The following is a 27,823-nucleotide window of genomic DNA, read 5'->3' as shown; positions in this document are numbered from 1 at the left end:
CCTGGAAAAGGTTGATCGAAGCGTACTTGAAATGAGCGGTTCAACAGCAAATCATTTAAGCAGTTTAGCATCCTGCCGTGGATGCCATATTCTGCAAGGAAAAAACAGCCAGGCAGCGTTGTATAAAAGCTTCTCCGACTGTATTTTGAAGGCAAACTAGATGGTCATGTGTTGCGCACGTCTTTTTAAAACCACACTGATGGATGTCAAGAAGTTCGGGAGCATCAAGGACAAAAGTTAATCTCATATTCAGAACACCTTCAACAGATCTGGCGAGAAAGCTTGTAAGAGCTTTTGGCCTGTAGCTGCTAGGGGAGGCTGGCAGCTTTCCAGGTTTCAGAAATGGTACTATAAATGCTCTTTTCCATTTGTTGGGTATTTTTCCTTCTATAAATATTTTATTAAACAATTTCAAGAGTGTTTCTATCGCAGGCTGGGAAAGATTGGCAAGCATTTCATAGTGTATCTGGCCATGTCCTGAAGCAGTTTTTTGGCCAGCAGACAGTACTCTATTGATTACTTGAATGGTAATTAAACTATTGTATTTTTAATTTACACCTCCACTGGTTGGAAGCTCTTGTTGTCGGCTATGTTTTAGCATTTTAAAAATGACTGGCTATAGTGTGAAGAACTGACAAAGGCAGCAAAGTGCTTCTCCAATGTGTCTGCCTGTTCCCCTATACAGTGCAATCTACTTATAACGATACTGAGAAAACTGGAAAACCCGATCGTTATAGCCGGTTATGGTTATATCTGGACCAGCAAAAAAAAGCAAAAAGAACACACCTGCGTATCCCCGTGCATGTAGGTATTACCCACCACCACCCCCACCCCCTCGCAAGGGGGGGGGGGGGAAACACACAAGAAAAGCAAATGCTTAAAAAAAAAATTCCCAACCATTTCAGGCGGAAACTATGGTTGTTTGAGACAGCGCTGCTTGCACGGCAGCGGCCAAGCAAGCTCCTCCAACCAGCGATTGTGACGATGATAGCGCTTGGCTCCCAAGGCCATAGGCGACGCTCTCTCGAGGATTTCGCCATGCCGCTCAGTTGTTCGGGGCGTTGTCACCTCATTCGCATCAAAGTATCTTATTTTGATCAAATTTTCATGAAAATTTTCGTGGTAAACACCTTCCAGGCAGCCAGAATCCCAGCATTGTATCCGTTTTTTTGCCGATAATTATATCATTACATAAAGTTTATTTTTCCATAGGGGCAGTGAGAATTGATAAATCTAAAGCATTTTATCGTTATAAACGATATATCGTTATAGCTGGTATTGTTATAAGTGGATTACACTGTACTTGTTTGTGTACTAGATGTCAAAAAAGGAACTTTGAAGGATGAGTGGCTGCTATTTAGTTCGTGAACTTGCTCCCACATGTTTTTCGATGTGGTTGAGTTGTTTATAAAAGAGACATAAGCTTGCCATGATGTTTTCTCAGCCTTGCGCCGAATATACCGCGTTTGTGCTCTCGCCTTTTTGAAAATAATAAGGTTCTCGTGTGTTCAGTATCTGCGAAAGACTCGTGTTCAGTATCTGCGAAAGACTCCCCAGGCTTTTGCTTTTTTTTCCTTCTTACATTCTCGTGTGCCTCACTTTGTGGTTCTGGCGCACCACTTCTGTGGATTTTGGAATTGATGCATGTGCAGCAGAAAGAAAGCATGTTATAAACATTTAATTTATCTCATCTATGCTACGATTTTGTAAAATTATTTCCTCTTATCTGGCTTTTTTTGCAAACAATGGCCAGTCAGCTAAATGTAGCTTCCAACACCATGGTTTTGTCGGATGACTGTTGGCAAGGATGAAAACTTATTATGACAGCGAGATGATAGCTTCCATATGGATTTTCTGAAACATTCCATTTAAAATAGCTAAAAACAGACGATGCACTGAAAGACAAATTTAAAAACACTCATTTTCCCGAGTTGAGCAAACAGACGCTACTGTACAGAATAAAAGCCACTACAAGCTCCCCTTAAGCGTCAACTTTTTCGCTTGCCAAAAGAGTGTGCATTAAAGTCCCCAACTACCATCAGCTGTAGCTCAATATATACAGAGCACATTGTAATGGTTTTGTATGCAAGCAGAGAGGCTGCTACAGCATCAAGTCTTGTTTTTAGTTTTAGCTCACAAGCCAGGACACTGCTTTTCACTAGGGAGCATGACGCCACAGCGAAGATGGTCACAAAAATGCCCTTTTTGATGCAGGCTATCCTTTGGAGCATCACTTTTGTCTGCCAAGACAATGTCAGCTATTTCCTGCTGAATCACCACAGCGGAACTGCCTGGAATTTACCGGCCAAGAATCCTCTAGAAAAAGAAGCCACTGACCAGCCGCTGCTTCCAGCACTTTCCACATCACTCGTCTGGGAACATCATTCAGCTATCTACCTGGGAGGTACTAACCAGACACTACAAAAGCCATCAACGCCTTGAAACCAGTTGGGGCACAACGCGGCAGCGAACATGCTCACAAAAATGCCCTTTCTGATGCAGTTCAGTTACCGCATGCTACTTGAGTTTGCACTAGTGATCCATTCGTTATAGCGGTGTCATGCCCCCCTGGCATACACAACGTAGGATGTTATGCTGCGCATGCATGCATTCACTCAACGCTTGTATTGTTTACTTACAGCTTGTTATGTCTGGCACTGTCAAACTAAATCCCGGACCCGTTGGCAGTAATGCAGATGTCACACTTGAAACTATTGCCAATGCAATAGCCCGATTAGGAGCCACCCAGAACTTCGTTCTCACAGAGCTTACACTTATCCACACAGCTCAGAAAAAATTTGACCAGCTTGTAAACGACTTTTCTTAGCACGTAGACGCACAGAAAAAAGGTGTTGAAGATCCCAAGTCAAGCAGGGCAAACTCAGATTCAATAGTGAAATTGACCACGCACATCAAACAGCTAAACAACAAATGTGATGACGTGGAAAATCGACTTCGCCGATATAATCTAATACTCTGGGATTCCCGATGCCAGTGACGAAACATGGACACAATCAGAATTGCATATAATATCTCTCTGTTCACTGGAACTAGACATCAATATCAGTGACCCTGCGATTGAATGTGCTAACAAAATGGGCCGACTCAAACCTGGCAAGAACTGTCTAATTATTGCTAAGTTTGCTTATTTTAAAGATAAGGTCCGAATTTTGTCTGCTATACCGCAGCTCAAAACTTCAACCTATGCAATACGTGAAGACTACTTACGATTCCGATTAGCCCGCCAGAAATTGTACGCTTTTGGCAAGGAACGTAACAGCAAGTTCAAGGTGCGGTTCGACAAACTTATCATTGATGAAAAACAATTTATCTGTGATGCCGAACCCGATTCTGTCTTAGAGGTCAAGTCATATCGCTCACTGCCGATGGCTACACTCCCACTTTCCCCTCCTCCTCGCCAACAGTCCGGCCGGAATAGAATACCTGCACATAAGATCACGTCAGTAATATACACAAGCATCTCAAAAACATAAAAAAAAGAGGCCATTGAAACCCTCCTTCACAACAACAACATTGACACTGCCATTTTCACGGAATCGCAGCTAAGTTCTGACACTGATAACAGCGAGTTACCTAACAATGAGAGCGTATTCACTATTCATAGGCTTGATAGGGTGGGGCGCAGGGGAGGCGAAGTGCTGGTTTTTGTAAAATCTAGTATACCTTCATGTTCAGTCAAGATTACTTGTAGCCACGAAATAACGTGTGTCCGAATATTGCCAGGTGGCGCTGAAGCAAAAAAGACGTTGACGCTGCTGGCATGCAGATTGAAGGACGTTGAAGTTCGCCGTTTTCTCCCACCGAAGGACGTGCTGCCGAGCCCTCTCTTGCCGGGTCGCTGTCTTGTCACCAACACCGTGGCAAATCTCGTGGAGGTGGGATCGATCTCATGTCCCGTACCCCAATGGTTAGCCGGCGCTCCAATCCTATACCCGTCAAGACGCCCGTGCACCGTGCTCGCCACCGGATTCGGGGCTTACCACCTGAGCCTGACCCATCGGGTATGTCCTCGGAGCAATTTGGCGCCGCCTCAATGCCTAGCGCGACCACCCCAATGCCAGCCACGACCACCCCAATGCCTGGGGCACCGACACCCTACTTAACGCTCCAGAACCCCCGCATCCCGAAGTCCTTCCACAGCAACATTTTTGAGGTCGTGGAAGACTGGTTGCAGCACTACGAGCGAGTTGCCGCATTCAACCAATGGGATGACGCCACCCACCTCAGAAACGTCTACTTCAGACTAGACGACGGCGCTCGGACCTGGTTTGAAAACCGTGAAGATCAGTTATCTTCTTGGAGTGAGTTCCGGCGTCGTCTCCTAGAAACATACGGCAGCTCGGATAGTCGCGAACGGGCAGAACGCATTCTGCAATCTCGCATTCAGCTTCCAAATGAAAACGTTGCAGCGTATGTAGAGGACATGACACGTCTGTTCAGGTGCCCGGACCCTGCAATGTCTGAGGACGAAAAGGTACGCCATCTCATGCGTGGCGTCAAGGAGCAACTTTTTGCTGGCCTTGTCCGCAGCCCTCCGAAGACAGTCGCCAAGTTTCACGATTGGAAGGGTTCTTCAGCAAAGAGCGTCCGCGTACGATCGACCTGTGTCCGCCGCCTCCGTTTCCGGCGAGTTACCATTACACGGCACCGACGCCGCCCTGCTACGCGATCTCATACGTTCTATTGTGCGCGACGAACTCAGGAAGCTCTATGGGGCCCCTCCCGCAGCTCCAAGCTCCATAGAGACCTCTGTCCGTTAGGAGGTGCAGCAAGCGCTCCGGCCGTCCTTTCCTGCTGATGAAGCTCATCCATCCCCTCCTCCTGTCTCGCATGACCGTCGTCTCATTTACGCAGAAGCCCTGCGGTGCCCTGCTCCGGCTTCAGCGTCCTTCGTTTCGGCTCCTGCTGAAGTGCCGGGGCCGCCTAAACCCGTGCTGCAGTACGTGGAAGCTCCCCAACCATCCGCGCGCAAAGCCGACGTGTGGCGCACATCCGACCGACACCCCCTATGCTTTCACTGCGGCGAACCAGGTCACCTGTATCGGCACTGCCCCTACCGCCGTCTGGGCCTCTAAGGCTTTCCTGCCGATTCTCCTCGACCCCGCTATGGCGAACAACCCCGGGCCATCACGGATTTCCTTGAAGACCAACGTTGGCTTCAGTCTCGTCACCAGCAGGCCCGATCCCCAGGGGTCGTCCTTCACCATCTACCGCGAGTTTTCCCCGGCGGCGCAAGGCCGGCCGCCCAGCCCACGGCGGGAAAACTGCAGCCAGCGACCTTAGGGGGTGGGCTCGCTGGACATCGTTGTGCGTGCGACCCCCCATCGACGCGGACATGACATGCCAACGCCTTGACGGTTTTGAAGTCCGCGGTCACCATTCACTCCGACACAGCGACGCTTCCTTGACACAACGAAGCTTCGACGGTTTCGAGGTCCGCAGTACCCGCTCGCTTCAACACATCGACGCTGACACATGACGGCGCCTCGACGATTACGACGCCTGTGCTCTCCGGTCCCTCCGACGCACTGACGCCATTAGAAAGCACACACCACGCTGACGAATTCCCGGTGCTAAAGCCTGCGGACAACGACACCTGTGCCCGATCATCCCCTCCGGAGCCTCCAACACGCGAGCGGCTTTCCTTAGACATGCCTGTGATACTGGATGGTCACCACGTTCGAGCGTTTTAGATACTGGTGCTGATTATTCGATCCTAAGCAGCCAGCTCGCCATCATTCTCAAAAAGGTTCTCACGCCATGGGCTGGCACACACATTCGCACTGCGGGCGGTCATCTGATTGCACCTCTCGGCCTGTGCACCGCCCGAGTTCAAATCCGGGGGTCCACATTTGCCGTCTGCTGTCATGTTCTGAATAACTGTTCGCGCGACCTCATCTTAGGTGTCGATTTTCTGCGTGAATATGGGGCGATTATTGACCTACGCGATAACAAGGTCACGTTTTCAACTGAGAATGCTGTCGCCCTCAGCAATGCACCGCGACCAAGCCAGACGCTTCAAGTTTCTACGGACACTGTCACCCTGCCGCCTCGAACCAGCGCCTTCATTACGGTTGATTGCGAATCATTTCAGGACGGTGACGCCATCGCCGAAACCAACCTTTCATTACTGCTGACGCAAGGCGTGTGCGTGGCCCGCAGTCTGATCGATCTTAATTGTGGCCAGTCACAGGTACTTGCTATTAATTTTACGCACGAGCATCAGCATCTTTTTCGCGGCACTACCATAGCCTTTGTCGAACACATCTCCGATGTTTCCGAGTGCTTCTTCTCAGAACCAGTGCAGCCTCCTTTCTCCGTCGAGAGCCTCGATGTCAACTCCGTGCTGTCAACCAGCCAACGGGAACAGCTGTGTGCACTATTGCTCGAATTCAGAGAGTGTTTTGCTTGCTCATCGAAAGTGCATCAAATTACCATAGCCAAGCACCACATCGTGACGTACGATGACGTACATCCAATCCGTCAACACCCCTATCGCGTATCGTCTACAGAGCGTGAAGCCATTAAGCCCCAAGTTAAGGAGATGCTCGAACAGCCCATGGTCCTCGCCAGTCGTCCTCGTTAAAAAGAAAGACTGCACTCTGCGTTTCTGCGTCGACTACCGGAAGCTGAACACAGTCACGAAGAAGGATGTTTACCCATTGCCACGTATTGACGACTCTCTCGACCGCCTTTGGCGCGCTCGGTATTTTTCGTCCATCGACCTAAAAGTGGCTACTGGCAAATCAAGGTCGATGAACGGGATCGTGTGAAGACGGCCTTTGTCACTCCAGACGGCCTTTATGAATTTAAGGTTCTATCTTTCGGTCTTTGTTCTGCGCCTGCCACCTTTCAACGGATGATGGACACTGTCCTTGCCGGTCTTAAATGGCAGTGTTGCCTAGTCTATCTCGACGACGTGGTGGTTTTCGCCGAATCGTTTAGTCAACATCTTGAACGCCTGCGGACGCTCCTCGAAGCCCTTCGTTCAGCTAACCTCACATTGAAGCCCCAGAAATGCCATTTCGGTTACCAGGAGCTGAAATTTCTCGGCCATGTCGTCAGCGCCGCCGGCATGAAGCCCGACCCCGACAAGCTTGCAGCGGTTGCGGAATTTCCACCTCCACGTGACAAGAAAGCTGTTCGGCGCTTTCTAGGGCTCTGCAGTTACTACCGGCGTTTTATCAAAAATTTCGCTGACCTCGCAGAACCGCTCACTCGCCTCACACGCGACGCCACACCTTTTGTTTGGTCCCAAGAGCAAGACGTGGCTTTCGCCAAACTCTGCCTGCGTCTTCAAATGCCACCGCCCGTTCTTGGCCATTTTGACGAGCGGGGTGACACTGAAATACACACCGACGCCAGCAACATCGGCCTCGGCGCGGTTCTCGTGCAGCGCCGAGTTATCGCTTATGCAAGCCGCGCTCTGTCGCGTGCACAGATTAACTACTCGATGACTGAAAAAGAATGCCTCGCTATTATTTGGGCCGCTACGAAATTTCACCCCTATCTTTATGGTCGCCCTTTCAAAGTGGTCACTGATCACCACTCCTTGTGGTGGTTGGCCAACCTACGTGACCCGTCTGGACGACTGGTGCGATGGAGCCCTCGCCTGCAGGAGTTTGACCTCACCATTGTCTATAAGTCCGAACATAAGCATGAAGACGCCGACACCTTCTAGCACTGTCATCGTCACTGCTTGCTACCGTACGCCTGATTCCGATCGCACCTTTGTTGACGACCTTTGAAGTGTCCTTTCGAACTCGCATTTTCGCTTTCCAAATGCTGAACATGTGGTTTGTGGAGATTTCAACTTCCCAAACATTGACTGAAACAATCTGTACGCATCTTCTCATCTTTATAACGAATTTCTTGACATGGTACTCACATTTAACCTCACGCAAACAGTTAAAATAGCAACCCGGGGTTCTAATATTCTTGACCTTATCCTTGTCTCAAATCCAGACTTTATCCAGTCACTGTCATGTGTTAATTTCCTCAGTGATCATAAATTGTTGTGTGATCTTTCTATTCGAATCCCTATAAAGCAATTGTCAATAAAATACATACGTAGTTACAAAAGAGCCGATTTCGCTAAGATCAATCCCGAGCTTAATAAATATTTTTTGTGCTTTCTAAATTCTTCTCCTGCTTGAACAATAGATCAAAACTGGCTGCTCTGTAAAATAAAATTCTATCACTTATTGATGTTTACGTTCCTCTCATACGTATTCGTGGTGATGCTAGGGAGCCGTGGTATTCCAACGCACTAAGACTATCGAAAAAAAAAGAAACACCTCTACTGTGATGCGAAAAATTCCACTTTTGCTTCTAAATGGCAAAAATATCTGGCATGTCTTCACAAATATACAGGGTTATTACGACACAGTAAAAAGAAATTCTTTCATCAAGACTTGCCGAACATTATTTGTAGGAACCCTAAGAAATTTTCCATACTGGCACCACGCACTGTACGAGACATTACCTTGTTTGATAAACATGTTGCATTGGTCCTCACTGAACTCCATTCAAATACCACGAATTCATATTTTTCATCAGTGTTCACCCATGAACCCCCTCAAAATATGCCATCATTTCCCAATTCAAATTTTCCCTAATGCCCCCCCATTCACATTACAGCGGAAGGCATTGTGAAAATAATTGCAGGTTTACAACGTCCAGCGCACCTGGCCGTGACGGAATACCTGCAAAAGTTCTTAAGAGCACTAAGGGAAGTTCTAGCCTATTCCTTCAAGTGATTTTCGAACAGTCCTTGTCAACGGGTTTGCTTCCAAAAGACTAGAAAGTAAGGAAAGTTGTGCCGGTGTTTAAAGCTTCTTTTTCTAAAAAAAAGTAAAAAAGAGCACGTCGTATATTCACATGTCACACCACACCTCGATCAGAACAATTTCTTTTTTACTAAGCAGCATGGTTTTCGTTCCGGTTTCTCATGTGAAACTCAGATTTTTTAATTTACCACTGACCTCCACTTAAATATGGACTCTTCATTCCAAACTTACATTATCTTTATAGATTTTTCTAAAGCCTTCAATCGTGTACCCCATCTTCGTCTCATGTCTAAACTCCCTGGACTGTCCATCAATCCTCTCGTTTTATTATGGGTACACTACTTTTTAACAGGTTGCTCCCAATACACAGTAAACGACAATCGTCCTTCAGGTATTACTAGCGTAATCTCTGGCATTCCCCAAGGCTCCGTTCTTGGCCCGCTTCTTTTTATAATCTACATTAATGATCTTCCTTTTGGTGTTTCATTCACCATTTGTATCTTTGCGGATGCTTGCATCCTTTATCGTAACATTGTTACTAGTAGGAATCAACTATCACTTCAGAATGACTAACACAAAATAGAACGGTGGTGTTCCGACTGGCTCATGCAGCTGAACGTCCCAAAGTGCCAATTCATGCAAGTATCTCGAAAACGTTACTTCAGACCCGCATATTCACTCCTGTCAGGCATGGTAACCCAAGTCCAATCATATTGGTACCTTGGAATCACTATCTCCAGCAAATTAACCTGGTCGGAACACATCTGACATCTAGCATCTAGGGCATCAAAATCACTCGGCCTTACCCAAAGATCCTTGTACCTAGCCCCTCCTTCTGTTCGAAAATTAGCACATGAAACATTCACCCGTACCAGACTTGATTATGCAGCTGCTATATTGAATACTCGCCAAGCATACTTAAATCACTCTTTAGAAGCCATTCAAAACCAAGCAGCCCGTTTCATATCCTCAAATTACAATAGACACAACAGTACCACCAGGATTAAATCTACAGTTAACATCCAGCCACTAGAGCACCGAAGGAAAATCGCATGACTCTGCCTCTTTCATAAATTATATTACAATTTTCCTGATCTTTGCGACACATTATTACTAGCTCCAATCAGAACATCGCACCACCTGTTTAACCTCCTGAGCATTCACATATACACGAATCAACATTAGCATTTAAATCTTTTATGCCAACTGCAACAGAAAACTGTAACCTGCTACCCGACTGCATTGTAAACGACCACGACCCTATTAAATTTCGATAGGCATTAATTAATCATTGTACTGAATAAAAGATATTGCCCATTTGTCTCCAACTTGTTCATCCAGTTACACTTATTCTTCTTCTTGCTGTTACCGCCTAATTCAGCCTTTTGCCATTCAGCATTGACCAACGTCGTATTGTGATGTATCGTTTTTCATTTTATTGTTACATTATGTTTTATTGTATTAACATTTCATTCTCAATTGCATTTGCTTTGTTCCCCCCCCTCTAATGTAATGACTCAATACAGGCCTTTAAGGGTAAAATACATGTTGATAAGGATGATCGCTCGGGTGCTGCGGAAAAGAGTATAATTCTTAAGAAAAATATCTTTTGAGGACCTAAATTTGTCTCTTGTAGACGTAAAGCAACAGGACCATGTGTTCCTAGGATGCCTTTTATGTCACTATAGGGACTATAGGGACTTTTATGTCGCTATAGGGACACGTGTTTCATAGCGCTGTTTCTTCCTTTAAGTGTCACTAGAGTTTAGAAGTCCTCTACAATTCCATTGTATTAGGAAAGCCATTTTAATTTTGTGTTTGTATAGAGTGAAAAACTAGATCACGCTGTTATCGGTCCCATGACTTTTTTTGATCGATTCGGAGAGCTCTGCCGTCCGTCCAACGTGGACGCCACGGGGCTGCCCTGGGTAGTGTCCATCGCCTCTGCAGAGGCGCTAGACGACCATGCAGAGGGCACATCGATGTTCGAGTCTGACCTCAACCTGTGGGGAGAGGTCTTGAGGCCTGCCGACCCGGGGGTCTGCGCAGCCTGCTTTGGAGTTCGCAGAACAGTGTTAGCTACTCCACCCTGGAGCGCGGATGGCCCCGCCGCAAGCTCACTACGAGTGGCCTGGGCAGGTGCTGAAGCACAAAAGCACTCGCGCATGAAGCCGACCGACAGACCGAGCTGGCGCAGCAACGCAGAGAAAGCAAAAGAGCCCATGACATGCACTTGAAGTCACAGGGCACACGAAGGATCCTTGCATATCGCGGCAACGCAGGGAGGAGAAACGACGCATGCGTTCCCCTTGCATAAGGACCAGGCAGAGAAGAAAGTAAGGAGCCTTTGTGGAGCAGTTCATTATTAACGTTTCTGAAGGGTGAGCCGCTCGATTTTATTTTTTGTTTTGCATTCCGCATGACTGCTGGCGCAAGAGAGGCAAGAACGCATGCATTGTCCCATCTTCCAGCGTTCTTCAGTTTCCGCGCTCGCGGACTGCAATTGCCCTGAGCACAGGCATTATTGTGTCAGGCGAGCGAGCTGCTGGGTTGGTACACTGGCCACACGTGCCATGGGTACTCTCAATTAGTCGGTGCGGTGCACGCGCGTTGCAAGCGTGGTTTTTCTTATCTGCTGTCACCGTTCCCTCGATTCTGCAAGGTCCTTAGATTTCCCGTCAAGAAGTGCTTCCGGAAAGCAGGCGTGATGCCAGTGACGCAGAGGCGTGCAAAGCTCCCGCCGGTGCAGTGATGACGATGCTTTGGTCATTGGTTAACGGTGATGATTGCAGCGTGTCGAGTCGAAGAATTCTTTCACGCTTACGATGCATTTATGACAAATGAAGACCTCATCAACAAGGCGATCACGGTAGCTGTCACCAGCTTAAAAACAACAACGATCAGAAACTTATGCAAATTGTGGTGTAGAGTAAAAGCTCGCTAATTCGACCGACATTAATTTGGAAATCTGGACAATTCAGTCTGCCAGCACTGACCTGGCCAATGCCCATGTATGTCTATGGCGTCATACACTCGCTAATATGGACGCTAGGGGTCTCACACTGGTTATTTCGAACGGCCACCCAAAGGGAGGGAGGCTGTGTCCAGGTATGACTGGTGCGGCAAGCAGTCGTCCAAATAGCCTGGCACAAACCTAAATTATACGCTGCAGAGTCAGTCGTGTGCCTCAACGTGCGTGCGACGGCAGGCACGATGACCAACGTACGACCACGTCTCGAAGCCATTCAGAACTGTAGTTTCAGTTTTGCTTTTAAGTGCTTCGTGCAAGCCCATATCACTGATGCCAGCTAACTGAGTCCAGCTGCACACTGTTTCAGGCACTGATTGATGTGAGCGCTCTCATCCACTTGGTTCTTTCTCTTCGGATCTTCCAGTGCGTCGAAACTGCACACTCGTCACATGCCGTTCGCTGTTTGCGCAGTGAAGCCTCCTCACGAGCGACGCCGTTGCTTGTCAGGGGTGTGATGCAGTAGAGGTGGAACTTGAGCGCTATCGCATCACACCGTGACAGTTTCCGTGGAGGCCTTTGCCATTTTTGAGCAGTTCTGCTTCGACACTCCCCAACAGTATGCATGCAATAAAGCATGTTAAGAAAATGAAAAATAATCATTGTCCCGCCATTCTCATGTCAAAAGCAAACAGCCGTTGTCCAGTCTTTCACCAGATAAATATATCATGATGCAAGCGGTTCTTGTTATCTGTTCAGGATCATTCGATAATTTGAACATTTTTTCCAGACGCAGGAAGTTTGAATTGAAGAGGTTTTACAGGCATTAGAATGATCAAGCCTCTGCAGATCTTTCCTGGCATTAAAGATTGTCATGTTTTCCCTTTATTGGCACAACCCTGTTAAAACAATTATCGGTTATAATAATGGTATTTCCGTGGCACTTCAAAACTGTTATAAGTGGGTTTGACTGTGTGGAAAAAGACACACACTGGCACTTATGGTGGAAAACAAGAGGAGCGGGGTGGGCCTGACTTCATTTCATTGCTTGGCGATTGGAGGACATTCTTCTCACTCTCGCCGACATCAAGAAAAAAGGAGTATGGGGAGGGGGGGTGCAGAGGGCGTGGCCCGCCCTGAGGCCGCCACTGACAGCTACAAGGTCACAGTGGTAGCAGCCGAAACGCGTCACAGTGTGGACAGTGTGTCCAGGGCGGTGCGCTTGGTGGCAATGAGCTCAGGGCTTGGGGGCATGGTTAATGGTGAAGAAAGGAAAGAAGTGAGGACCGCTTTAATCCCATATAAAGGTTCTTCCCATGAGTTATCCGCAGAATATTTCTGGCAGATTCTTAGCATGCTAGGAGATAAATTTTGATGTAGAGAAATTTAAATATTATGAAGTTAGCTGTGGTTTTTACTGTCTTCATCAAACTGAGGTTTAACTGTATAACCAGGTTCAGCTGTACCTGTCCCCCTTCAGCATGTCATACTTTCTGGGCCAATAAGCTACTGACCAGAAGTTATGCACGGTTCCATTCAGTGCTTGTCACTAGCCTACTACAGTCAAAGCTCGTTAATTTAACTCAGTTAATTCGAACTTACGGTTAATTCGAACTGATGCCAGGGTCCTGGCACAGCCCCGTGTATTTCAATGGGGAAAGCTCCCGATAATTCGAACAAGTCGGCATCCGCTATGATTAATTTGAACTAGGAGCCACTGGCTGACACCACTCCTCGTAGATAGAAGTTGACCCATAGCAAGTAAAACACGCTTCAAATTCAAGACAGATGTAAAACAATGGAAAAAAAAAAAAACCCCGAGTGCACGAGGCACGCACAGCCCGCGTTCCGATGTATGCCATAGCAGGTTTTCGTTGCTGGAGCACTCACCTACGCCGCTGGTGCTTTGGCGCAAGCCGCTCCAGGTTTTCGTTGTGTAGCTGGCTCATGATCGCGTGGTGTAAACAATGCAGTTCGGCCGCCGTAGTCATGCTTTTTGTTGGTGCCGCGACGTACATAGACAGCAGCGTCGACACATTGGACACCTTGAACGACGTCGATATAATTGAGGCTGCACGCTCCCAGCAGACGTCACAGGGCTCACGTGCAGTGAGAACAGCCAACAGTGATGAGTCCGACGGCGGAGACTATGCCACCACCGAGTGCACGTGAAGTAGCGTCAGCATTCAATGTTGCAGCACGCCACTTCTCCGTGAATGAGAACTCTGACATTGCGCAGGAGCTATGGGTAAGTGTGTTGTGTGTTGTGTTGGGCTTAATGGCACATAAGCATCTAAGGCTATGATGCGCCAGGCTCAAGGTATAAGGAATTGTTTTCTGCAGATTTTTACAACGATAAAAAATTACACCGATGTAGAAAGCATGAAAAGATATTTCCTTCTACCTAGTATTCAGAGCAAAAACAAGATTGATAAAAGGCTAACATTAAAAGTTGTAAAGGAGGTCGGGCAACCTCATCAGCTGTCCTTGGCTGGGCAAGGACTGGAGGCCCCCAACCAATCAAAATAAAGCAACCTCAGCCCTTTTCTCTGGAATGAGAAAGTGTTCAAGGTGTATTAAAATACAAATAGACCAGTGAGTAAAAAATTTTAGAGCCTCTTGAGAAATCCGGTTTCTTTAAGAAAGCTAAAAACACATAATATATCAATAATTGCATCATGTCCTAAAAGCAGTGCAGGATGAAAAGGAATGCATTCGGTATAAAATTGAGTAAAGTACTTTTTCCTTAATTTTTCTACTTTCGCACAAGACAATAAAATGTGGTCAATCATAACTTCGTCTCCGCATTGTTCGCATACAGGTTGATCTTGTTCTGTCAGTAGGAAATTGTGTGAGAGGTGCGTGTGCCCTATACGAAGATGGCAGATAATCACTTTCTTAAAACGTTCCTAGTGGGTGCAGGTCTTCCATTCACTTACAACTGGTTTGACATTGTGTAGTTTGTTTTTTACTTCATTGTTCCACTCGGACTGCCATTTTTGTCTTTTGTTACGAATTATTAAGTTAATGCAATCTTTCAACGGAATATTTTCTTTCTTCATTTGCTTGTCACGTGCTTGAGCAGCGCATAAGTCTGCTCTCTCGTTACCTTTAATTCCGATACGGCTTGGTACCCAGCAGAGTTTTAGGTTTTGTCCTTTAGCTGTGGCTATTACTATGTTGTGTATGATATCACCAAGTATAGGAGTGACTACATTTCTAGAGTTGAGAGCTGTAAGCAAACTTAGCGAGTCGGTGTAAATAATACTGTTTTTGAGGTTCTCCTTTACTATTTGTTTAATGGCTACATAGACGGCGTAACATTCAGCAGTGAAGATTGATGCACACTGTGGAAGCCTTATTATCTGATTGCAATTCCCTTGTACCACTGCACTTACAACGTAACCATCTGTTTTTGAGGCATCTGTGTAAAAGGCTCTGAAGGTACTGTAGTTTTCCTCGAGTGCAAGAAATGTTTTTGCAGAATATGCAGAATATGTTTTTGCAGAATATGTTTTTGTGCGGTCTGTTTTTTACAGAACTGTGTAAGAGTAAAATCGCAGATTGTAGGAAAATGATACCATGCAGGCAGCGGATTGCGTCTTCGAGCAATGTCAGGTAATGTGTCCAGTAGGCCGAGGTTTTGGCACATCTCTTCAAAACGCAAGAGCAGTGTCCTAGTAGTCTGTGGTTGTTAAAGAGTGTTCTAGATGGGCACTTTGTTGCTATTTGGTGAACGATATGTTTACGCAGTGAACGGATTTTTAGAATGTGTGAACACGTTAGCATCGTTCTTCTGTCTGTAAGTGATGCTTCGTTAGTTTCTACATACAGACTGTTTATGGGTGACGTCCTATATGCACCAGTGGAAAGACACAAACCTAAATTATGTACTGGATCCAGTCATTTACGATATGATGGTCTCGCTGACCCATAAACTATACATCCATAATCTAAGGTAGAACAAACAACAGACCGATAAATTTTTAAAAGGCATATCCTATCAGAATCCCAGTGTTTTGGGGAAAGTACTTTAAGTATGTTCAAGGACTGGGAGGCTTTCTTTTTTAGAGCACTAATAAGGGGTAGGAATGTCAGCTTTTTGTCAAAAGTAATGCCCAGAAATTTTACTTCATTTTTTATAGGCAGTTCGATTTTGTTTAGATGTAAGCTGGGGTTGTATTGTAGACCTCTTTTTAGTGAGAACAGCACGCCCACTGTTTTCTATGCGGAGAACTGGAATCCATTTTTGTCTGCCCATGTCTCTAGTTTGTTTATTATTAACTGTGTTAGTCTATCGCATGTTGCTACATTGGATGATGTACAAGCTATTTGAAGGTTGTTGACATAGACTGAGTACATCAAGTACATCATAGACTTTGGGATTATTTTGCTTATGGAATTCATCTTTACAATAAACAGTGCTGTGCTTAAAATACAGCTCTGAGGAACCCCGTTCTCTTGAACGAAGTTCCTAAAAAGGGTTGATCCCAGGCGCACTTGAAATGAGCGGTCGGAAAGGAAGTCATTCAGGCAGTTCAACATCCTGCCGCAGATACCCAAGTCTCCTAGGTCGCGGAGGATCCCAAACATCCAGGTTGTATCATACGCTTTCTCCATATCAAAGAAAATGGCAAGACAATGCTATTTGTGTATAAAAGGTTCCCTTATTATGTTTTTGAGGCGAACTAAATGGTATGTCGTTGAGCATCCCTTTTTATAACCGCATTGATGGACATCAAGAAGTTCGCGGGATTCAAGGAGAAATGTTAATCTTACATTACGGGCACTTTCAAAAGATTTCTCAATGCAGCTTGTGAGGGCTATCGGCCTATAGCTACTTGGTGAAGTTGGTGTTTCCCAGGTTTCAGGAGTGGCACTATGATGCCTTTCTTCCATTCCTTAGGTATTTTTCCTTCTGCAAGTATTTTGTTAAAAAAATTCATGAGTGCCTCTATGGCAGGCTGGGAAAAATTGGCAAGCATTTCGTAGTGTATCTGGTCGTGTCCTGGAGCAGTTTTTTTGCCGACATAGGGTACTTTATTTAATTCTTGGAGGGTAATTAAACAATTGTATTTTTCATTTACACCTCCACTTGTTGAGAGCCTGTGTTTTTCAGCCGTGCTTTTGTATTTCAGGAATGACTGGCTATAGTGTGATGAAATTGAAACTGCGGCAAAGTGTTCCCCCAATATGTCTGCCTGCTCTCCTATATTTGTTTGTGTGCCGAGTGTTGTCAAAAAAGGAACTGTGAAGGGTGAGTAGCTACCATTTAATTTTCGAACTTGCTCCCACAGTTTCTACGATGGGGTTGAACTATTTATAGAAGACACATAAGCTTTCCAGGATGTTTTTTCGGCATTGCGCCGAATATACCGTGCTTGTGCTCTCGCCTTTTTGAAAAAGATAAGGTTCTCATGTGTTGGGTATCTGCGAAAGACTCCCCACGCTTTACTTTGTCTTTTTTTTTTTGCCTCGCATTCACGTGTGTGTACCTCTGATGGACCACTCCTGATGATTTTGGGATTGTTAAGTGTGCGGCAGTAAGGGTGCATGATGTGAAAAGCTGCAGATGATGCTGATGGAGTCTCGGCAGAAGAAACGCAAGCAAATGCACTTTGTTGACTACTTTTAATTTTGACAAACCTTCCTAGTAAATAAACATGTTTTGGAGCATAAATAGCGTCATATATTCCAGCCCTAAAGCTCGCTGCTCACGCGAATGCATTCCAGTACTTGTTCCTGGCACATAACTGGCCAATCAATCTATTTCATTTGCCATTAGGACCGGATTAATTTAATTCTCAAAACCCCCCTCCACAAACTTGTAGTAGCGCCAAGCTTGCGATAACGAGTCTAGATGTGACTGCTGCGAGTTCTGCCCATTCGATAATTCGAACTTCGCTTAATTTGAGCAATTTTCCAGTCCCGTTCCAGTTCGAATTACCAAGCTTTTACTGTGCTTGATACCAAGCAGATCACTCCAAGACCAACACCAGTGGAGCAATCACATGCTGAGCAAGGGCACCAACAGCAGAAAAGTGCCACACCACTCACCAGACAGCAGGGCCTCATCACTGGCGACCAGGGCATTCCTGCACATAGCACAAAGTCACCATCACTCACTGCACCGCCCCTCTACCCTCCATCATGGAAACCGGACCCCGGCCCGTGATCACATACGCTACCAAGCGTACGCCAACCACGGCGGACCTTGCTCTGAGGGGAACAAAGGAATGACACTGGCTGACACAAACACGCGTTTATTGCTATAACAACAACAACGCTAGCTAGCAACAAAATACGCTGAAGAATCGAGGTCATCAGACTCACCAGCAAGGCTACGAGCGAATGTTCGCCTACACTAGGGCAAGGGGAAACTCCAAAGCCCGAGGGGACAAGATGTGGGAGAATGCGGCACGACTTCTCAGTGGCGAGAAATGGGGTGCTGATGTGCCTATTCGGCCACTCTATACCACTGTCAAGGACACTCCAGAACCTGCACTTATCTCTTCCCATTTTTACTCAATTGATCCCTTCCCACACAACAAAGTTTGAGCGTCTTCCTTGGGATGCTGCACTCATGACTCAAACCCACTTCAGCTTGATCATCTACCCCTGAGACACCCGCTTGCTGTAATACATACTTACTTTGCACCTTATCTCGTCATCATCATCAGCCTGACTTCAGCCACTGCAGGGCAAAGGCCTCTCCCATGTCTCTCCAATTAACCCTATCCTTTGCCAGCTCTGCCGACCCTATGCCTGCAAACTTCTTAATCTCATCCGCCCACCTAACCTTCTGCCGTCCCCTACTAAGCTTGCCTTCTCTTGAAATCCACTGCATTACCCTTAAGGACCAGTGGTTATCTTGCCTTCGCATTACATGCCCTGCCCAAGCCCATTTCTTCCTCTTGACTTCGACTAGGATGTCATTATCCCACGTTTGTTCCCTCACCCACTCTGCCCGCTTCCGGTATCTTAACCTTACACCTATCAATTTTCTTTCCATGCCTCCCTGCATTGTCCTCAGCTTAAGCTGAACCCTTTTCGTTAGACTCCACGTTTCTGCCCCGTAGGTTAGTACCGGTAATATACAGCTGTTGTACACTTTTTTCTTGAGGGATATTGGTAAACTGCCATTCATGATCTGAGAGAATCTGCCATATGCGCTCCACACCATTCTTATCCTTCTAGTTATTTCCTTCTCGTGATCCGGATCAGCTGTCACTACCTTCCCTAAGTAGTTCCTTTACCACTTCCAGCACCTCGCTTACAATTGTGAAATGCCGCTCCCTTGCTAGGCTGTTGACCATTACTTTGGTTTTCTGCATGTTAATTAAGTGAACAATACGGTCATGATACTTCAAATGAATGTCTAGTTGTTGAACACCAAGGAATATAGAGCTGTAACTCTTACTACTTTTATTATTTTTAACATATTACAAACTAAAGGAAGTATAAATTGGTGCATTTTCTTTTTTCAGAATCCGAAGATACTTTGTTGCACGCGACAAAAATAAGCAAGGAGAGGCGGGCTTAAACCAGTAGTAGAGATACTGAAAAAAATCAAAATAAATAGTGATTACATTAAGAGGCAATCCAGAAATGCATGTGCTGGCTGGCATGGAATAATTACACCGAGAAAGATCTTACTGCACTGAAACGTAACTGTGACGAAATTATTTTGTGTTTTGCTGCTGATTGTGCTGAAATTGCTCTGGTTATAAAAAAATAGGTACCAATCGCTAGCAGGCAGCTTCGTCATGCTGTTCTCAGACTGCTGGATCTTTATTTCTCTGACAGGTGGCTTATATCTGCGTGTAGCTGTTTCAGTAGTGTTGAAATCTGGGTCAGTTGGTACATTTTCAGGAGTAAAACCAGTCAAAAGACGGGACACAGCGAAGAGACGAGGCACACACACGACGACTGGACTAGCAACTGTGCTTGTTAGAAGAAAACAGACTCCCAGGAAAAGTGGCAAAGTTTGCGCAGCTCAGTTAACAACAATCTACATCTAAAGATAAGTTGTAATCTAACGCCGTTGCGAAAGAAAGCTTAGTTCCTTCTCCATGAGGTAGATAGAAGGACTGCTGATACAATCATCTCCTTGAATACTAATGAGGAACGCTTCGAGGATTTCGCGCTCAACTTTTCCCTTGCCTCTGCCGACAATACTAACATTGGAAAATAGTGGGTAGCAACCGCATTCCCGGCAATGTCGAGGCAAGTTAGCGCCGTCAGTAGGGGACAGAGAGTTGTGGTGTTCTCTTAGCCTGTCATTAATACATCGGCCTGTTTGCCCAATGTACAGTTTTTCGCAGGTCAACGGAATTTTGTAAACCAAACCTGTGGCACAGTTGACGTAGCGGTTTTCATGTTGCGTCGAACAAACCGGCCGATAAGTCCTGCCACATGCAACACGCGAGCACAGGAGTGAAAGCTTGCAGGGAGCTGAAAACACAACATTGACGCCCTGCTTTCCAGCGACCTTTTTGATGGTGTGGGCGACTTTATGCACATAAGGCATGACTTCAAAATTTCTCTTTTCCACTGTCTTTGGGTCAAGCCTTTTGACGTCTCGAACCTTTATCTTTTGCAAGAGCGTTTCGGCCACTGCCCTCAGAAGTTCTTTTGGAAAACCGGCCGCCTCCAAACGTTCATACTGGTTATCGAAGCTAGTCTTCATGCTGTGGTGGCAACTCTTTTGCAGTGCATTACGGAAGCAGTTAGTAGCAATCCCCCTCTTGACAATCTTGGAATGAGCTGACGAGTACGGTAATAAGGACTTCTTAGTTCTAGGCATGAAGCACCTGCAAACATGGCCATCGTCACGAAATGTTATTTGAAGTTCTAAAAATCTCATCGAGCGGTTAGCGGGTAGTTCATATGTAAAACTGAGGGCACTCGAGCAAGCTTTAAAAGCTGTCAAAATCTGGTTTACAACCACCTGCAATGAGTCACTGGGTGAAAGATTCAAAAGAATCAGGAAATCATCAACATATCTAAAAATTCTGCACACATAATTGTCAAAAAGAACGCCCTGCAGCGTGTTGTCAAACTTTGCTAAAAATATATGGCACAGTACTGGTGCTACGCTTGCCCCAATACAGATTCCTTTTTTCTGGACGTACATGCCATCCTTAAAATCAACAACTGTGGAAGAAAGATAAATCGTTAACAGCTCAAGGAACGTATCCACAGAAACGCCACAAGCATTTTGAAAGGCGACTTGACCCTGCTGTTCAATCAGCTCACGCACCGCAACAAATAGATCACCATGGGGGATGCTGTAAAACAAGTCCTCCATGTCAATGAAAAACGCATTGTTGGCTCCAGGGATGCCTTTGTCCAGAACTTCAATCACTGCAGCCGCGCTCGCAACACAGTCTAGCGTGTGTCCTGTCTCTTTCTCTTACTTTGGTCCCTGTCTGTGTTTGCGCTAGTCAATATGTTTCACTGTGAATAGCATTGGTGGGATTCATTTTTTATGAATAGGTGGGCCACAATTTTTTTACCAATGGCGACCCCAAGTGGCACCAGTCTGAACACACGCTCTTACAGTACACACCGTAAAAATCGGCGTATAATACGAGGTTTTTTTTCCCATAATTAGTGTCCTAAATTTCCGCCTCACACTATTTGCGGATCCGAACAAAAATTTTCGATGTTGCTCGAAGTTTGGTTTCAGTATTGCGGCGTGGCTACGGCTTGGCTTTGCTACTGCGCACCGCTACGGCTTGGCTTTGTTACTCTCGACAAGCGACATCACGATGTCGTTTCCTTATTGATCTGTTGGGTGTGCCGGAGGGAGCGCGGTGTACCGTGTGCCTGCTGACAATGCACATGCTCACATGAAAGCCACGCTTCTTGAAGCGGATGATTTTTTGCGAGCAAGATGTCAGGATCTCGAAAACAGTACTCGGCTGCCTTCAAGCGAAAAGTGATTTTAGCTGCGGAGAACATCGGCAACAGTGCGGCCGGAAGGCAGTTTGGTGTCGTCGAGGGTGGCATTCGTGGATGGCGACGACAGAAAGAAGCCCTCTTCGCGTGCAGCGGAACGCAACGAAGCTTTTGCGGCCCAAAGAATGGCGCATTCCCAGAAATTTAACTTGGCCTGACGGAGTTCGTACGGCAACAGCAAGCAGCACGCGCATCTTAGCTGTGAGCGTGGAGCTTATGCAGGCAAAAGCTACACAGCTTGCAAAAGAAAAAGGAATACCGCGCTCTGTCTTCAAAGCGAGCAAGCACTGAATCCATCGCTACATGTGCTGTGCTGGCTTTTCACTGCGCCGGCGGACCTCGATTTCACAGAAGCTGCCTGAAGCATTCGAAGAGCTGCTTGTGAGTATTCAGCGCCATGTTATTTTTTTCGCAAGTTAAAGAACTTTCTGTTCCGCCAAATAGGCAATGCCGATCAGACGCCGGTCTACCTGGACATGCCATCGGCCCTCACTGTGCACGAGAAGGTGTCTAAACAAGTTAGCATCCGGTCCACTGGCAACGAGAAGACGTGTGTTATTAGTCATGTTATCGCGCACGGCAGATGGCCGCAAGCTTCCCTCTTACGTAATCTTCAAGAGGAAAACAATGCTGAAAGGTGAGGAGCTGCCGAAAAATGTCATCGTGAGATGTCATGAGAAAGGATGGATGAATGAGGATCTAGTCTTGGAGTGGGTAAAGTGCGTGTAGTGTAGGCGACATGGTGCATTGCTGTCTCTGCTGTCCATCCTTGTGCTGGATGCGTTTCGTTGCCATTTGGCCGACTCGGTGAAGAGGCTGCTATGCGACTGCCGCACTGAACTCGTTGTGATCCCGGGTGCAAAGACGTCACAACTACAGCCCCTGGATATTTGTGCAAACAAACCCTTCCAGGACGCAGTCAAGCAGCACTACGCAGAGTGGATGCGCTCAGGTGAGCCCGCAGTGACGCCAACCGGGCGGCTGAAGTGGGCTTCGCCAGCCACGCTGTGCAAATGAATCAAGGACGCGTGGGCAGCCATCCGAGAAGATCTTGTGTGTTGTTCTTTTAAGAAGTGCGGCATCTTGAACGCCCTCGATGGCACGGATGATGAGTACATTTGGGATGATTTGTCGGACAAAGAAATGTCCGAAGAAAGCGCTGCTGAAGATGAAAGTGATTGAAGTGAAGTGCGGGATGCGATTTGAATAAATGTCTTCTCCGAGGTTTCGTCACTCGTATTATACGCAGGTAAATTTATTTTTTTTCCAATTCGCGTCTCTAAAACTTCATCTCGTATTATATTCTGGTTCGTATTATACGCGGGTTTTTAAGGTATATAGACCAGAATCCAGAGCCGTTCTCTGGGGCGGACATTTTCCGTCAACTGGCACGCCACGATGCGGACATTTCTTTGGGGACTGCGGGCCTGATGCATGAAACTATCATAGATGGTAGCGCACGTAAAAGACGGCAACAGTTGGCACGCCAGCACAAAAATCTGCTTATAAGTACCTTAAAAAAACTTCTTGCTGGGCAAGTGCGCGAATTCTCTCAAAAAGCAAAGATACAAAAGCTAGGGAATTAATCGAAGCTTTTTTTATTGCAAAGAAAGGAAGCATGTGCATCAGCGACACCCATATCTTTGTATAAGAACAATGAGAACAATTTTTCAGCTGTTCGCTATCATACCAACATTGAAGATGATATTATTCCTTGCGTGTAAGACGATACAGTCAAGCCCACATATAACGGCCCCACTTAAGACGAACTTTCGCTTATAACGAACGAGACCTGCGCAACCGTCAAAATATACATTGTTTCAATGGCACAAGATTGCACGTATAACAAACGTCATTAAGCCCTGCCGATCTGTTACAGCGAACAGACAGCGTAAACCCAGCGCCGCGATGCGAGATAACCTGCCTCAGACCCCTTTGTGCCCCCGGCACGCGGTATGTCTTCCCGAGCCTTATCGCAGGCGAACTGCCCGCCCCGTTCCATGCCGCTCTCAAGCGAGCTACCCTTTCCCTGCCGATGCGCCCTCCCGCCCCTTCTCGCAACTACGCTCCCCTCTCCTCACTCTCTTGTGAATCTGTGCTTGGCCTCTGCGATTAACCGCGCCACCTGCGCTGATCTCGGAGGCCACGATCCGTGAAGTCTTCCGTGGGAGCCAAGAGCTGGCTGCATTGACGCTCACGGACGCCCCTCATTGGTCTCTCTGTTGGCGCTGTGCGTCTGTATTTTTAGCTTGATTGCCGCTTGTGCACGTTGCACGTCTGCACCGTCACGTGCTTTTGTCGCTCTTGTTGCGCTGCGGACGTTTCGATTGTTTCGTTCAAATCTCGGGCCGTGGTTGTAATTCGGAATGGCGGAAGGGAACACTGTGCCCATTTCCATTTTATTCAGCGGTAAAGATGATGAAAGCGGCCTGGGCGGAGGTGGCGGCCACTTGCGTGCGGAACTGCTTCCGCAAGGCCGGCTTCGTCGACACAGTGTCTAATGCCAAGCCTGATGTGTCGGAAGATGACCAGTCCGGCGAAGATTTGTGGCAGCGCGTCGTCGACTCTGACATGTGGGGTCATGACACTGGTTGGAATGATTTTATTTCTGTCGATGGCGACGCCTATACCGCGGAACCGTGCACGGACGAGGGCATCGTTTCTGAAGTGCGGGGCGAGAGTGACACGGAGGAATCAGATGAGGATGAAACTTCGGAGCCAGCACCCATAAGCGTGCCTGTAGGAATGGGCTACATAGAAAGCCTCAGACAACTTGTCTATGCCAAGGGCCTCGGTGAAGAGCACGCTTCAGCTTTAAATAAACTGGAAACCTCCCTCATCGGATCTGCGCTGCAAAAACAGACGTCCATCACGGACTTTTTCGCAAAGAAAAAATTTTGTGTTTTGACAAGCACCTGTCTTTAAAGCTGTGGTCCACTTAATACGAACTTCGGGATATAACGAACGGACGCCGCGTGACGCTCATGTTCGTTATAAGCGGGCTCGACTGTATATATTTGCGCGTGTTGCCTTTGAATAAATCAGTTGTGAGTGGCGTTCCGTCCCGTCTTTCTGCCTTGTGTTGTGTCTTTATTCGCGCCTGCAACCAAGGATATAAGTTTCTGTTTTCAGTCGCACCCTACCTGATCGACTAACCTTGGATACCACCTTGACAAGTAATAATGCACGTCAGATAACCGCAGTACAGTCTGGGAGAGGGAGAATGTGAGTAGTGATGTACAGCACACACCCAAATACGTTAGGTGGTAGAGCGCATCAACGACGGACGCGAACACGTAAACTCGTCTTCTACGTGCTGCGCCGGCTCGACCCGCTGTCCATCGGGCCACGTGCGCAGACAGATGGCGGCTGGTGTCAAGAGTAATAGAGTGCCCGCAGCCTGTGTGCGAGGGTAAAAGAATCTGGTCTATAGCGGAACACCACCATGGGGGGTAAACCGGCCGCAAACTGCGCACGTGCGTCACGTGATGGGCGGGGGGTCACGATTTGCACGATGCTGCAGCAATTTGATCACATAACTAGCCAACATCTCGCAATCTCGAACGGACAAACGTTCAGAGTGCGAGTACAAGAGCTAACGCTCTCAAAAAAAAAAAAGCACCGGTGCGTTTCATGCAAGTGGCACACCCCTCATGAATGTTAATAATGGAATGCTCAACCAAGGCTCCCTACTTTCTTCTCCTCTGCCTTTTGCACAGGCGTTTACATCCGTGGTTTTTCCTGCCGGAGTCACCGCAACCCACAAGCATCCTCAACGGGCCTGGTATCTCCGAGTGCGTGTTCATGGGTTCTTTCACTTTCGCTGCATCGCTGCACTTGCTCGGCCAGGCGGTTGTCTCCACACGCACACGCTTTTTGTGTTGTAAGCATGGTTTGACTGGTGTGGTAGCGTTCCCATGTTTTTGTTTAAGGCTGACTCTCACTGGCCAGACTTAATTGTTATAACTAATAATATGCTATGACAGCATTTCTATAAGCAGTTTATTTTACTATAGAACACAAGGTAAAGCTGACAGTGATGTGACTGACCATTGTTATATCCGATATACTGTAACAAACAGAATTGTTTAAGTGGGTTTGACTGTACAAAGAATAACAAAATATGAAAAACAATGCTACTCATTAGAAAGTACGGAAAATAAGTCAACAATAAATATTATGAGCATACACTTTGAAGGCATTAACATATTATCGGTAATTAGTTCTTGGAATGCTATTCTGAATAGTTGGAACAAAAAGTTTAAACATGAAAAAAAAACCATGTAACCATGGGTACTATAATATCAGAAGCAATCGGGAAATGGCTAGCTAATAACGCCACATACTGTGAACTGCCACATTATATCTTGTCAATGATGAGCTATTAGTAAAAGATGGACGAAGGCAGTTCCATTCTCTAATTGCTTGTGGGGAAAAGGAGTATTTAGAACAGTCTGTATAGAAATAATACTTAACGCATGTGAATGTTTATGACGCATTGATTTTTCTTCAGAAATAAAAATACATTTAGTAGTGTCCAGTTTTAGATGTCGATTAATTAGTCAAAACATAAGCTTCAGCCACGTGAGTTTAGCACGAGTGTGTAATGATTTGATTCTTTCTGCTCTCATTATTTCAGTAGGTGAATCAGTTATTTGTATTTGTTAAATATATCTGATCGCTTTTCTCCGAACTGCTTCAAGTTTGGTTATATCTTGATTAGTAAAAGGAAACCAAACGACGTAAGTATATCCGAGAACAGATCTAACCAATACATTGTAGGCTAATAGCTTTGTTTGAAAAGCGAATAATCTGAGATGCTGTCTAATAAAAAAAAAAAAAGCCGTTCTAGAGCTGTTAAGGTGATTCGATCCACATGAGTATTCCACCTGAGGTCATGGGTTACTGTACGCCAAGTTACTTACGTTCAGTTACTGCGGTAAGTGGTGTCTCATTTATAGTGTACTGAAAGTCGGACCTTCTGCTTCTTCCTAGAAACTGTCACAGTTGCAGATTTAGAAGCGTTAAGTGTCATCTGGCAGTCGGTGCATCATTAAGTTGTAGTTTCTAGTGCGTTGCTAAGGGCTTCATGATCCTCTATTGTATTAATTTCCCGATAAATTATGCAGTGATCTGCAAACAGATTTTAACATTAGGATTATTCACTTGATCATTTATGAAAATTAGGAAGAGAACAGATGCCAAGACGTAACCCTGGGGTACACCAGACACAACATTTACTGTGTGGGAGGTCTGATGATTAATTTCTATAAATTGTGTTGCCTGAAAAGTAATTGCTAATCCAATTTATTAACTTATTATTTATTAACAGATTATTAACTAGTTTAATATACATAACCCGATCAAATGTCTGGTAGATGTACTCCACTGCATTTAAAATTGTGCTCAAGATGCTGTTAGGGGAGCGAAGGAATTATGCAGAAATCCCTCCTTCCCAAGGTGCAGGAGAGAAAGAGAGTCACCTGGGCTCCTTGCTGTTGACCTCACTGACCCGGCAACCGAGGCGCGGGTGCACGGGAGGCAGCTCTGCCGACATGGCCCCTACCCTGCACCACAGACAACAAAACACTAACCAGAGATTCAACCTGCCAAACATTCACAGACACGCACAAGTGAATTGGTTTTGAGGAAAGACAAGCTGCAGTAACCGTCTCACCCTCAGCGGACACCACACCATGATGGAAGTGAGCAAGCCACCAAAGTGGAGGGCTCTGGATTATTTTAACCATCTTGGGATCTTCAATGCGCAATGACATTGCACAGCAAAGGGAGTCATTAATGTTTTACCTCCTTCGAAATGTGACCACCCGCAGCCACTGACCCAAAGCCTTCTCGGTCAAGTGCCACCATCCTTATTTCACCATTGATTTTCCACAGACCCTATGAAAGAGTGCTATTGCAGCCAAGGGCATAGGATGGCACTACCTTTCCTTCCTTCGGGGGTGTGGAGGATTCAGTGTTGCTGCAAACAGTGTGTGCTTCTGACTGATTCTGACCAAACTGGACAAATTGTAGTGAACAAAACTGTAGTGAAGAGGACTGTCCTTTCTAGGAAGACATA

At 46.2% G+C, this 27,823-nt stretch overlaps 1 protein-coding gene across 9 annotated transcripts in view; it reads right to left on the bottom strand.

Annotated features, from left to right (window-relative positions):
• LOC144124469 (telomere-associated protein RIF1-like) overlaps positions 1–27,823 on the bottom strand; it is a 395,573-nt gene that overhangs the window by 364,842 nt on the left and 2,908 nt on the right. For 5 of the 9 annotated variants that reach the window (XM_077657148.1, XM_077657150.1, XM_077657155.1 and 2 more), the window contains exons 2-3: positions 27,225–27,308; positions 17,836–17,873 (exon numbers count right to left, since the gene is read on the bottom strand). In XM_077657148.1, the coding sequence (XP_077513274.1) occupies positions 17,836–17,873; positions 27,225–27,298 (112 nt within the window). In that variant the 5' untranslated portion in view covers positions 27,299–27,308. Of the gene's footprint in view, positions 1–17,835; positions 17,874–27,224; positions 27,331–27,823 lie in introns of those variants that run through there. The other 4 variants (XM_077657149.1, XM_077657154.1, XM_077657151.1 and 1 more) reach the window with 3 other exon arrangements.

The sequence above is a fragment of the Amblyomma americanum genome, chromosome 3, assembly GCF_052857255.1.
Source record: "Amblyomma americanum isolate KBUSLIRL-KWMA chromosome 3, ASM5285725v1, whole genome shotgun sequence".
Classification (NCBI taxonomy): domain Eukaryota; kingdom Metazoa; phylum Arthropoda; class Arachnida; order Ixodida; family Ixodidae; genus Amblyomma; species Amblyomma americanum.
This window is presented reverse-complemented; position numbering and strand designations above follow the sequence as displayed.